This window comes from Melopsittacus undulatus, chromosome 9 (assembly GCF_012275295.1).
Source record: "Melopsittacus undulatus isolate bMelUnd1 chromosome 9, bMelUnd1.mat.Z, whole genome shotgun sequence".
NCBI lineage: Eukaryota > Metazoa > Chordata > Aves > Psittaciformes > Psittaculidae > Melopsittacus > Melopsittacus undulatus.
Window position 1 is genome coordinate 29,708,549 of NC_047535.1, and position 14,298 is coordinate 29,722,846.

Sequence of the window (14,298 nt, forward strand, 5' to 3'; positions counted from 1 at the left end):
TAAGCAAGAGCTTGGATTTGATGAACTAAGGTCTTTTGTTGAGTTCAGTCTGAAGTGCATGAAGGAAAGCCTTTCTTCTGATGTAACCAGAAATGCCACATCCAGCGAGATACATATTCTCTTAGGGTATTTCTGCACTAGCAGGAAACTTCCTGACTTGTTAGATGACCTTATGCTGTGTGTTAGACCCACCAAGGTATGTGATGCAGTTTTTAAAAGCTCTCTCCTTCACTTTTATCTGCATTTACTCTCACCAGACTTTTCTGACTTGCCACCATATGATTTTGGATATTTTTTTGCAATACAGAACTTCCTAAGCCTTCAGCATTCAATTCCATTAACAGAGCGAAACACGCAGGACAGGCAGGAGGAGCAGTTAGTCATCTTTAAAACAGAGGCTGTCTTATCTCGTCAGAAAATTACACAACCTGTTATGACATCAAAGCAAATTAAGATTTCTGAAGACAAGACAGTCTCTGTTATGGGCACAGCTCCCCCCATCAGCAACAGGGTGGTTCCAAGAGGACCAGAGTTTCTGCTCTGTTCTGGTTACACAGGATGTTTTAAGACTGTACCCCACAGAGGCTTTTTAAATGACATATTCACAAAGGGCATTAGAAAGCTTGTGCAAAGCATCTTTCATTGTCTGTCACATGCCCTCTTTAAGGAGCTTCCCTGAACTTTTATGAACTCAATACCAGAGCAGAACCTCATTGCCACGTGTGGAGCTCTACCACAAAACATCTCAGCAATTACCTTCAGGGTCACTGTGTGCATCCCTCAATGGGATGAAGCACCTGCTAGGCTTGGGGCAGGCACCTCTAGCAAGGGCTGCCTAATGTGTAATGCAGTTTGGCCAGTTCTCTGGTACAAGGGAGGCAGAGGACCTCTAAATCATGGAGTATAAATCAGTGCTGGTTTTGAAACAGCCAGTTTATAGATACTCTGAGTCATGTTAGTCTTTCACCCCCCTTCTCTTCTACTTCTCAGTCCAAACCACTGCTCTTGCCACCCTCCATCTTCACACATTCCCTGACCTCAGTCTGGAGCAAGCACTGAGAAAGGCTGCAAAGAAGAAGGGATGCCCTGCTGAGTGCTGAGCTCTGCCAAGAAGGAAGAGAACTGTCCCATGGGAACAGATGGAAGAGAGTCATATAAGGTAAATGGCAGTTTTCATACAAGAATGCAGGAAACCACATGGCTCTGTGCCAGCTGTCTGAATGGGGTCGTGGGGCTCAGCAGAGCCTCTTCAAAGGCCAAGCTGCATCAGTATTTGAAAAGGGTCATTCAGCTGCTGGCAGATGACAGTCAGGTCAGCGTTTCTACATCTTCGGTCTGTTACTCTCTTGCTCTGCCATTGGCTTTTCATCTTGCACTTTTACCTCAAGGGCTTTCTTCTGCTGATGATACATGCCAGCCAAACTCAATCTTTTATCACAAATTAAATGCATAAGCCAGGCTTTGAAACCAAGAGTCCTGATTCATCCCCACCAGTTTGCTGCTGAGTTCCTGCTCTCCCCAGCCCCACAATTGCATAGCACTCAGCACAAGGAGTCACTCCATGTCAGGACTGCTGCCTTGTGCCCCAACATCCTTATCACTGACCTCAAAGATGAGTCAGGTTTCTGATGAGGAAGAACAGGCATTAAGAACCAGATCCAGCTCATTTTAAGGGGCCCAGAGCAGTGGCTGGGGCAACTATCCTGTCCCATTCCCCAGCACAGACAACAGCAGCCTCTTTTCATTTTCATTGCAGGCAAATTTTGTGCTTCTAATAAACACCTTCATTTGAAAGGCAATAGAGCCCTGGATCACAGAGCATGTAGGCACTTTTATCCTTAAATCCTGATGCTGATTTTAGTTTCTCTTTGTGTAATAAATGATCAAAGTAAAGAAGATCCACCACAGCCTAGTGAGTGCATGTGTTTTGTGGGTGGCTTTGTTTTGCTTTTGTCTCTCCACAGGAGTGAGTAGGAGAAAATACACAAGCAGAGATTTAAGCGCAAACCAAATGTAATGACTCTGCCGGTGTTGCTGCAACATTAACCCAAGCTGTAATTGTAAGCAGACTCCATGATAGGATACACTGTGTCTGAAAGCCATGATCTGACACAGGTTTTTCTCACCTTTGTCAGGAGCACAATGAAGACAGGTGGATTTACACAAGAGCTCTGTGACTGTAATGGCAAGGCAGGTAAATAAAGGACAACATGCCTGAGTACATCTACTCTCCAGACCACCAAAGTCTCAAAATCCCATGGAACTTGCAGCAGAAGCTGCTAAGAGACTTGCCTCTTGAAGGCAGCACTCTGAGAAACACATTTTTGACCGGCCAGTCAAACTCCTGTTAACACTTTAGAGATGTAGATAGGCTGCTGGTTAGTCTGTCCAACACGACACACACTTGTGCTTTGTTGAAAAGGCTTATCTGTCTTGTCAGCAAGGTCACCAGAACAGGGATAGCCTCTGGGCAGACTTCACTGCTCAGCTGAAGCTGTTGAGCCTGCAAGAAGGAATAGCTCCAACGTGGAAAAGCAGTGGTCAAGTTTGCAGGGAAAATAGCTGCTCTTCACAAGTCTGGGCATCCTGTTATTAATAAAACGTGTCAAGTAGGAAGGGTGGCCTCAGGAAACTGCAGAACAAGGCGTCAGAAGACCCAGGGAAAAGAGAATTGGAGCCCTGAAGTAAATTCCTACTGTGCTGTGCCAGGCTGGTGTAAAACGCTACCTGTTCAAACCTCCTCAGAGCAGATCTTACGAACTCAGTGGCAAGCATTTAGCACCACTTAGCAAATAAGTTCTTCAAGCATCTTTAAGAAGACCATTTACTGCTTCAGTTCCTGTTATTTTGAAAAAGAGGACAACTGTCTCAAAAACATACTCCGGAGGGGAAAATAAAACCAGTCTTCAATAAGAACACCAAAAGGTTTTCCTTTTCCAGGGCACCTGAAGGAAAACAAAGTTCAACGCCTTTCCCTGGCCGTTTACACTCATTACCCCTGTGGTTCAGCAACTGCTCCCATGCAGCCTGTTATCTGCAGTATATGGACTGGACAGGAGAAGATAGTTTAAGTCTTAAACCAATGAGCCATTTAGAGATTCTTTGCCACCAATTCTTCCCCTCTCCGAAACTTACTTTCCTCTGCCCAGCTCTGACCACTAAACCAGTTGCCTTTTCACTCACACGCCCCTGCACTCCTGTTCCACTTTCCAGCTGCTGTTCCTATTTTCCCTGATGTGCAATTGAACATTAAATGGTTTGACAGGCAGAACATGTACTCACCCAACCACTTATTCCCAATCAATATTCACGTGGAATTGCTGTTAACAAGCAAGAGTTATGCACACACTTGGAAGGGAGGGTAGCCTCTTAAGTGATCACTTCATCTAAAGGTATGATTGATCTCTCTAGCATCTACCCTAACCAGAAATCACAGTTTCCCCCACACACACACCTCCCTGTTTCTAGAAGAGTAGGGTCATAACCTAGACATGGCAGGATCACATTTTTGTGAACACTTGTTTACAGTGGTGTTTCTTTACTCTGGATTGTACACTATTCCTGATGGTGCCAGTGGAAGCAATGATGGAAGTGCTAAGCATTGTACAGAGCAGAAGGTAAATGGCAAAACTGATGTTTTACTCACTGGGCTTCGAACCACATGGGCAGGATTCATTTTTTAACACCTCTGCTGAAACAGTTATAGTCTTGTTATATGTAGAGGCACTAAAAGACACTGCCTGTTCTCAAACCTTCCAGGACACTTGAGGGCAAACAAAATAGATATATTTTCATAAGTGCTTTATGGCACCACACTTTTAAATAGAAACCGTAATTGTGCCCCTACCCCGTTCTTACTCCTCACTGGACATCTATTTGATGCTCTAAGCAAGCACCACAGGTCTAACTAACAGGATAACCTGAGGACCAATAATGAGGACTGAGCAGTTCAGCAGTAAGGAAAGCACAGACACAGTAACTCATATTGATAGCTTCTTGATTTTGTGCTATTTTGTTACAAAACTGAATCCAAGCTTTCAGAGAGAAAAACACATAGAGAATTCTACTCAGAGATGATTTAACTTGCTTTACTGCAGCTGTAACTCTGCTTTTACTCACCTCTGAGAAAACTAAATTGCCATTACTAGCAGTTTTCAGGCAGGAAACTCCTATATGCTAAAAAAACTTTCAACTCAGCAAGCTATTTCTGTTTGAAATCTGCTCTGCCTGTGAAGACTAACAAAGGAATTGCTTTTGTAGACATGTGCTTTATTTGCCATATGCCATGAAATGAGACAGTCAACCTACCACAGATATTAATAGTAGCAAGTTTGGGCTATTCTAAGGCTCAAATATGAGGCTATTTTCCGTATTGACCTTAAACAAAAGATCATGCTTGCAAATAACCCTAACAACTAATCTAGGCTTGATCTGCAAGAAGGACAGAACTTGGAAACCAACTTGCACATTGTACATGAAAGCACCTGCCCTTGGAAAACACACCAGAAAATGCTTTACATTCATGAGTTCCATCTGTCCTGGAGCAATACCTGCTCTTCTGATGAAGCAAGCCTATCCAAACAGGAGTTTATTTGGTCTTGGGGTGTAATGAACACCTGGAGGACACAAAAAAGACACTGTTCCAGTACTGCAACTCCTGATCGTGTGCTCCATCCACAGGACCCCTTGTGTCCTCTCCTTCGTCCAGAACAAATACAAACCTAGCATGGCCTGCTAAGCAGCATACAGATCCAGAGCAGACCTAGCCCTGCTCAAAGTAATTCTCTACTTGCAGAAGCAGCTGCCATGGCTTCACAAAACTTATCCTCGCTAGTAAATACATAATAAAGTAGCCTCAAGGGGTAACTGGTATTCCATGAGCTGCCACCAACTTTCACTATCTTTTTCCTCTGGCTGATTTCCTCACTGCTCTCTGTACATGCCCAGATTGTTTTTTGATGCTCTTGAGTTCGATAGCTATGTGCTTTACTGCTGTTGCTTTTCTAGAAGAAAGGATTACTCATTTCCCTGGAATAGCCTCAGATCTTTTGCCATTTCCATGCACTCACGTTGTATCTGAAAGCTTGAAGAGGACATGCAAATGATTAGAAGAATTCCAACAGAGAACTCAAAACAGCATCTCTTCTGCTGCTTGGGAGCACATGATTAATGACAACTTCCTCCACTGGGAAAGGCTCTTGCAGTCTTTTGCCTCCAAAACTAGCAAGACTTTACTCACCAGAGCCTTACTATGAACTCTGAGCAAAACAAACAGGAGGTGGGTTTCAGAATATCTTATGCTTGTACACTGCGTGCATACTGAACAGCCTCACTGCCAGCATTCTTTCTAGTCACTTTTCCATACCAGTATGTTCACAATCAAAGATAGAAGCTGAGTAGTGCAGCCTGTAGCATGGACCAAATCCCCTCAGAAAGCAACTCTCAATCCAGCATGAGGGGAATTGCTCGAGTAAACAGTAGACAAATGGTCCCTGTAGATATTACACTGCCTAAGAACTGATGCAAGCAGGGATGGGGGTGCATGTGCTCCCACTGATGGATCTACACCTGCATATACACCAGAGAAAGTTTTCCTTGTGCAAGTAACGAGGAAGCATGGGAGGTAGAGAAGCTTTCTGAGCTGCCCAAGGCATGTCCTGAACACAAGAAGAGCCTGCTGACTTCAACAGGACCCCGCACACGGCTGCATCTGAGTCATCTGGATTTTGTGCTTATGAGTACAAAACCACTTGCTGTGACCCAGATGGAATTAACAGAGTATTCTCCTTACTTCTAATTGTTAGATCATCCTTTCTTAACTCCAGCAAAGATGACTTGCAGACTAAGCCTCTTGGGGATCAAGGCAGTTGTTTTGTTTGTACAGCATTAGCACAGCAGGATCCCAGGCCACAAATGGCCTCCAAGGCTACCTCTACACTGTTGTATCAGCTCCAATCTCAATTCTTCATTTAAACCCAAACTTCCCAACTATCAACACCGCCTACACAGAGGTTCATACTCTGGCCTCGTCAGGAACATGAAGTGAGCTCAGACCTCGTGTAGAAACCAGCCCAGGCTTGAGCTGTGCTCCATAAACAGTACAGATGAAGCAGTTCTGAGCTTTCCTCTAACAAGGACCATGCTGCCCCAATCCACATTCGAGCTCATCACTCCGTTCAAGCAGATTTAGCACATTCCCTGCCACTCCCAGCTTTCCAATTCTCCATGTATTTAGTTTTCAAATTTTACATGATATATTTTGCCTGTGGCACAGTAGATCACTTACCCTTCTCCCATTAGCCCTCTCTGTTTAATTACAGTTTAATGTGAATTGATCTTCACATTAATGAGCCTGTAAAGAAGATTGATTTTCTTCAAGAGACTTTTATGCTCAGTTTGGCAGCAGAGTAGTCCTATTGATTTCACTCTCCCCAGTAAATACGCTGCAGTGTCACTGCATCCTCTGTGAATCAGCTAATCCTATTTCACACTCTTTTGCTCCAAAAATCCCTATTCTGACTTCCTTGTTATCTGTGCTTATTGAGAGCAAGATCATGGGGCCAAAGCATCTCAAGCAGCTTTGACCGTTGCTAACACACAGCCTACTGCCGTGGGTCACTATCCCCTTTGTTCCTAAATGGTCAGGGGCTTAAAAGACTTAAGAGTGAAAGAAACTAATGTTATTTGTAAGTGTTTAAACTGTTAACTTCCTTAATTCCCAGCCAGCTAAGGATGCAGTACAGTGTGCTCTGTTTACCATGCTTGCTTCGGAGGTCTGGTTAGCAAGCTTTCCACTGAGCTCTACAGCTGTGGAACAGCCTGTGCTGGCATGCCTGCATTGGTGGATGCTGACTGCATCAGGTTGGTCAGGTTGGAGTCAGGGCAGAGGACAAAGATCCATCATTGTTATCCCATGCAGACATCTGAAATGCCCCTGAAGATGCATTGACACACATGCAGGTAGATCAAGCAGTGGCAGACAAGCCCCAGCTTAAGGGCTGAGCTTGTGCCCACACAAAACTGACAGCAGCTCAGGTCCTCCTCTTTACCTGGCTTGCTAGCAAGACTGAGACTCTCCACACAAGCTATTGAGGAGTCGGGATACAGACTCTGGTCTGCTGGAAATAAATGGTTTCTTCCACCTTCCCCTTCCCCATCACATCAAGTAACAGCCTCCTCAAGAACCTACAGAGTTAATGCACTTGAGTTAGAGGAGAAGGGAACACTGGGAAGGGAAATCCTCAGCCAAGAGCATGTCAGTGAAAACATCCTGCCATCAACTCCCAAGTGTCCAAGTCTAGGAACTGTAGCTAAATTACAAATGCTGTGGGAATTTCAGGCAAGATTCTCCTCTCAGCTACTCCGATGTAATTTCGGAATGAATCCAGACTCGGTCTCTCCCCCTCCCAGCTGAATTTCCTGGCTTTTGTTCACACTAACAGATGTTTGCATTTAATGTCTGTCTTTATTTGGTAACCCGTACGTAAGATTATTTTCCCCTTCTGTTCTATTAAAAGCCTTATCAAGTCCCTTATGTTTGCTCTTGTCGAGATGAACAACTTTGGCAGTATTTTCAATGTGCAAGGGAAACAAACTGGCTCTTCAAGGAATAATTAAGCTGAACCAAACTTCACGGCAGTATAATGGGGCATAGCATGTTTGATACATATGTCTGCATCCATCTGCAGCCTGAAACACCCAAAGATTTGTAAAGAACCTTGAGAACTGTTTCTCCAACAGATTCCCACATGCTTACATATAAACATAACTGGCCCATGGTCCACACATAAGTGGGAGTCAAGACTGGGGTGATGGAGACAGGTATGGGAAACTCCAGAACAGCCATCAAGCTCATTAAAAGAAACCTTCTTGGAAAAAAAAGTCTCTTCCCTACTTTAGGAAGAGTAGGATATGAAGTAACTCATTCAAAGGGGTTGTTTTGAGTGACAAAGATACAACCCTTGGTTTTATAATGCATTTGCAGCCCTTTGGAAATACTCAACCACATGCAATATACAAGACCTACTTCAGAGGTTTCTGAGGTAAACACACTTCACACATTTCTAAACACTGAGAAAAAAAAAGAGGAAACGTATTTATTTTTCTTTAGCAGTAAGAATACACTGTAACACTATACACTTAAATATAAACCAGTTCCTCAGTACACAGTCTTCATTATGAGTCTTCGCCCTGGGTTTGGTTTGGCAGCCTCCCCAATTATTACTTCACAGATTCGAAGGCCAGAAGAAACCAGTATGACCATATTATCTGATTCTTTACATCACATGAGGCCAAAGAACTTTACCCAACAATTTGCGTATCAAGCCCATTAACCCAGAGTTGAACCGAAGGACCATCTTTTAAGAAGCCACAAGATTGATTTAAAGACTCCCAAGGATGGAGAAAGCTTCATTTCCTCAGCAAATCATTGCAATGCAAGTTAGCAGCATCGATTAAAGCAGGTTCTTTAAAACAGCTTTCAGATTATTTTTACCTCTGATAAAAATTAAAAAGAAATGCAAGGGGGGAAGTGGCATTCTCTGAAACAAGCTAAACAAAGAGCTCCTTCTTGCAGAGGTATGACAGCAGCATTACAAATCCCACTATCAGAGTTATTTATGTGTAGCAGCTGAGGAGAGCACTACAGATTTCTGCAAAGTGATCCTAAGCAGGTCTCTTTAGAACACCGTCCTTTTATCATTTGGCTTTGTACCTTCCTCTTCCTTCTGCATCACTCTGAAATTTCAGAGGAGCTGTAAATCTACTGCCTTCTACCAGTCAGTGTTCCTCCTTTCCAAACTGCTTACTTCATTTCAGGAATAAAAACCCCAAAGCGCCGGCAATTTGGGCCTTTGCCAATAGCTAAATTAATAGCAAAAATAACAACAGGGGCTTGTGAAACTCAGATCATTTATAGACTTCGTGAGAAAGAAAAGTCAATTTGGGGGGCCTAAAACTATATCCTGGATGGTAAACTGTGCGCAAGCTATCCCACCCATAAATCAGAGTTCTGGAGTTCTTTTTGAGTCCCAGTGCATCACACATTGGGTTACACCATAGGCTGGTGAGCTCAGTTCAAGTGGCAGGCAGATGGCTTCTCATGTCAGGGGATTGTGCCTTAAACAAGGGGACCCTGCTCGGAGGGAGCTACCACCCTGCTCTGCAGCCAGCAGCCCCCAGATCACGCATCCAGGCTTCACATGTGGTCACACAAGCAGCAAGAGGCAGCATCAGGAGGCAGGAATCAAACAGGATGGTTTCACACCAACTGCACATGACTTATTTGACAGGTCTGGTAAGTGCTGAGACACAAGCCACCCCCCTCCACCCAGGAGGTGAAGTGGTTAGTTATGCATTTAATAGAGACAACACTTGCTAGATCCAGTGCTCGTGATAGCAGAGGAGCACTTAGGCTCTTCATGAGCTCTGCAGGAACACTGTATACCCAAGAACCAGATGAAAGGAGCCATATCTCAAACCGAAGTTCAACCCACTTCACCCCAGGAGTGAGATATGGACACCAATTTGAAGCTAAGATCCTTAACCTGAATTTTAAGTCAGTGAGGGAGTTTGTCTGCTTTGCATATTTTAACATTGCCTAATGGAAGAGCAGGAACAGTGCCAGTTCATTTCACCCAATTCTGTCCTTCATTTAAGGAACAGGAATGTACTTTCAGTGCCTCAGAGCAAATCACAGCCTTTTGAGCATGAGAGGCCAATCACCTGGTAGTACGGACATGGGCATCTTCCACAAGGAGAGGCAAACCCATAGCAAATATGCCACACTGCAAGGCCATGAACACTGGAAGCCATCACTTGAACTGCTCATGCACTTTGCTGGAGTTCGTATTAGCTATAACCACTTCTCCTTCCCAGGAATCTGGGAGGTATCATGTATAGCTCAGCAAAATTCCTTCTTGGTGTGCATTACAAGCAGACACATGCAAAAGTAATTCTAGAAATCCAAATTCTTAAGGTATAAGTAGTTTGAAACTATAATGTCTTTATTCTCTTCTGCAGCATCCTTAAGAACCTCAGAGCAGATACACAAGGGCTCTCAGGTGTCTAACACTTTGTGGGCACCTAAACTACTAAAGAGTTAGGGACTTCAAAGCTTCTGCAGATATACCCTTACAGTCACCAATCACCCTTTCAAAAGGAGGGGAAAAAAGTTGAAAGAGACCATAAAAATGGGTCTGGAATGAGTTCCCTGATGGATTAAGATGGGAATGGTTTTAAGAGAAGAGATTAGAACAGGACCACATGAAAAAAAAAATCCACAATAAAGGTAAAACTATATACCCTTTTAACACAGCACGAGTATGACATAATGATTGAAACTCAAAGGCAGATGAGAAAAAATGTGATTTTACTCAATATGCAGTAACCTGGGGAATTTTCTGATATGACATGTTACTGTTGACCATAAATAAGCACAGCAGCAACTGAGCACAGCCTCACACAAGGAACACCACTCTGCATGTTCCTTCATTGAGGTGCCCACAAACCTGATAATGAAATGTGAAGAGTCAACAGAAGCAAGTGTGACACACACAAAACCCTCCATCAGTGGCACCTAAACCTACCCCATAAACCACCCAAAGCCAGAAGAGCAGCAGTGACTTACAGGTGGAGGGATCGGACACTGGAAGCAGCAGGTCCCAGGGAGGGAATGGTGGTCAGCTCATTGTTGTCCAGTCGCCTGCAACAAACACAGATTAGTTGTTGAATCAGGCAGCCTAAAACCACGCATGGAGGAGCAGGGGATGGCTTCAGCACTTCTTTATCCAGCCCCCGTGACTCCCCAGGAATGCTGATGTTTTGGCATTAAGGGGTTTGTCTCGATCTCCCCAGCGGTCCCACCTTATCCTCCAAACCCAACCATTTAGTGAAGGAAAAGCACCATAACTGGTCCCACAGAACCTTCTTCACAAAACCAAGGCTTTTTATCCCCCCTTCCACCCATTTCCCTAAGCAAAGCCACCAAGGAAGGTCCTTATGCCACTCCAACTTGAGTTTCCAGTCATCATGGAGCCAAGCCTGAGACAGGAGACTGCACCCACTCCCATCCTCAGGACAAGGAGCTTAACTCCCTCTCCACAAAGCAGCCTTTACTTGCCCCTCCATGCCAGGCCAAGGTGCCATGGCCATGCAGAATGGTGGTCTCAGTCCTTCTCCCCACATCATGCAAATCCCACAAGGGCAGTCACACAAAGCCGCAAACACACACATAAAACCCACCGTGGGCACAGCAAAGCCACCAAATGCAGGTGACCTGCTCCAGCCAGGGAGCACCATGCAGCCCCCCAGGGCTAATGGCAATTGCAGACACAGCCCTGTTGCTGGAAACTGTGGTATAAGAATGTCCCTTCAATGGCCTAATGTTTGAAGTGTTTTTCTGACTGAAAACAGATCCTCACCATGTGACCAGCTCTTCCTTGGTTTAAAGAGCCCTTGTTTGTATGGTGAATTAGTCAATTAATTACTGTAACAGTCGCTTGTCTGCCTGCTTGAGAATTACCTAATTTCTCAGCCATCTTGCTCCCCACTGCCACATGCCGAAGTGATTAAAGCTGAGCCGGGCAGCACACGGCAGCTCCACAGGACCCCAACCACCTCTGATCAGCAACTGCTTGAGGCAGAGCCCTGCTGGGTCTCCCGACACTGCCTTTAAACCATTCCCTTCTGCTCTGACCACCACTGGGTGCAAGAAGCAGAGCATCCCCACAGCAGGCAGGGGACCACAGTGCAGTTAAGACACAGCATGAGTCAGGCAATCCTAGATTATGGTGATTCTTTTATTTCTTTCCTTGAAAATGATTTTTGGAAGGTGAGAGAGGGCAGCAGTACATCCATCCCAGAACTTCCTTCTGACTCCTCCGAGAGCAGGTAAGGGATTTGATTTCATGAGGAGTACCAGGCACTTCTCATATAAAAGCTCTCCTTGGGCTCAGCTCTGACTCTGACACTATACCCGTACCTTAAAACGTAACAGGGAAAAATAAAGCCAGATGCATTGCAATGCAGCATGGAGCTCCACTTTGCAACTAAAAGCTCATTGTTGCTCATATTACAGCAAGGATATAGAGCTTTCGAAGACACAAAGCTAGCTGGAAAGAGCATATTGTTTCTATCTATGCGTGTTTTCATTAACATCCAAGTGAGCATCTTTTGAAACAGCATGGGAAGAGGACAGGTAGGCTTACCCTGCCCTAGCCTAGGTCAGCTCTGCTTAAGCAGCTCCAGTGCCAACCAGCATCTAACTGGTCAACCCCTCCTCTGACATAAGTGTAATTTTCATCTATCAGCCTCCTGTCAGGTCAGAAGTGCTTTTCCCACCTCATTTTCTCTCATCATTCACATGCACCAGGTGTCAATACAGAGACGACAGCTAACTCAGTGTTTGCCTTGATTTCCCTCCCATCTTGTCCTTCTCCCATATAAAGGAACAAAAAAGAGGGGAAGGCAAAAACCAGCCAAAACAGAAGAGCCAGGCTCAACAAATTTAAGCTTTCAGCCTCCTTCCTCCTCCCCATCCCTCCCCTTTGACGACACAAACCCGCTGCCTTTGGATGCGGAGGCAGACGAGGAGGGGGGCCACCCATATAAAATATTTACGGTCCAGTTGCCAGGCTGGTGTCAAGCTGAAATGGAGCCTGCTCAAAAATAGCACAGCTCTCCAGAGCCTCCAGTGAAAGGCACTTTAGCAAATAAAAGGTGAGTTGTTTGGGGAGGAATTGCAGCACAGTTACTACTTCTCTGTTACAAATGAGCTTGGAAAACCTGAGAGCTGTGCAGCCATCACTTTCATGGGTCCCGTGATCCATATGACCTGAGGAAGCTCCAGAAAGGACCACAGCATCTACCTCCAAGCAGCACCCTCCATCCCACCCTTTCAACGAAGGGATGGGAATGGACAGACCCCGGGGGTTGTTATTAAAGGAGGAGCACTAGTGACCTGAAGTAATGTCCCACCCCAGCCCTACCACCTGAGCCTCTATCAGCATAAAGCTACTTATTTCAGAGCATGTGGGTTTCATATAACTTTGAACCACTAAATTTCACCCCAAAGACTTAAATATTCAAGGGGAAAAGGCTTCTCAAGCCTTCACCCCACCCAGGGAAAGGGAAAAATTTAGGGTAAATACAGCTGTAACTTTATTACAATCTCAGTAAAGCAAAACCAGAGCACCCAAGATAAGTGATGGAGTTTAAATCTTTCGGTCTGCAGGCATTTTCTTAAAATCAAGGGAAAACTAAAGGTTTTCAAAATGTATCACACTTACTATTCACATGCAGAGAAACAGAGAACTTCGAGCCTTATCTGTAAGGCTCAGGAACTACAGGCACCATGTTGGTAGCACCATGGGAGGTTTCAGGTCTTATCAATGCATCTATTATTTGGGGCAATGTCTTCCCCTGAGGGTGACTTGGTTTGCCCAGCACAGTGTGCACAGCAAAACACTATCTTGCTCTCAGGACATGCTACAGCACGATACTTGTTTCATGACTGTTTGTAAAGTGCTTAATAAAAAACCCCACTCTCAGAGAGGAGATGCTCGGGTAGCACAGATGTGGTTCTCTTTGTGAAATGCAGTTTATTTCAGTGGTCTGTGGTTTAGCTATTATTCAAAAGCAACCAAGATTGGTAGATAGGGCTTTTAATAGAGCTTCTCCCTCACACTTTCCAGAGCCTGCCTTCCAGGCTCTGCTCCAGACCTCTGCCTCCCTCCCAGTCTCCCATTTCTGACTGCTCCCTTTTCCCTCCTACTCACTCCTCTGCTCTCTCCCTTTTACCTAACCCTGACACAGCAAGCAGCTCTTCTCTGCACTATTACTTTGCAGGCTGCATCACTTACCTACCCCAAACCCTTCTTTTAGTGGATGCTCCATGCAGGGCTTGTCCTGCTTTACACACGTGCAGCACTTTGCATAGGGAGCTCCCTGCCTAAGGAATCAGAACCCCCCCACATTTCCCAGCCCCACGCTCCCTGAAGTCACATGCCTTCAGGCATTTCCACAAATAAAAGCTATTGCTAAGCCACAATCATGTTAGGATAATTCTAAAGGCTCATGGGATCAAGGCTGCAATTCTCTTCTTTAAGCACAGAGCAATTTAAGGCTTTCCACAGTTTAAAGCTGAGAAAACAGATCCTGTAGGCAGGGTTTCACTGACCTGCATCACTTTCTCTCCCCTCCCTGACTGCTCTCATGACAAACTGATTTCAGAACACTGTAAGCACTCCTCACTTGATCATGATCCCTAGCAAGTCCTTACTATTAGTGTAAACAGGGAAG

General features: G+C 44.9%; 1 protein-coding gene across 1 annotated transcript in view; it reads right to left on the bottom strand.

Annotated features, from left to right (window-relative positions):
- LRIG1 (leucine rich repeats and immunoglobulin like domains 1) overlaps positions 1-14,298 on the bottom strand; it is a gene marked incomplete at its 5' end in the record, with an annotated part of 90,422 nt that overhangs the window by 38,767 nt on the left and 37,357 nt on the right. The window contains 1 exon segment of the mRNA XM_034066196.1: positions 10,628-10,702. Within this exon segment, the coding sequence (XP_033922087.1) occupies positions 10,628-10,702 (75 nt within the window).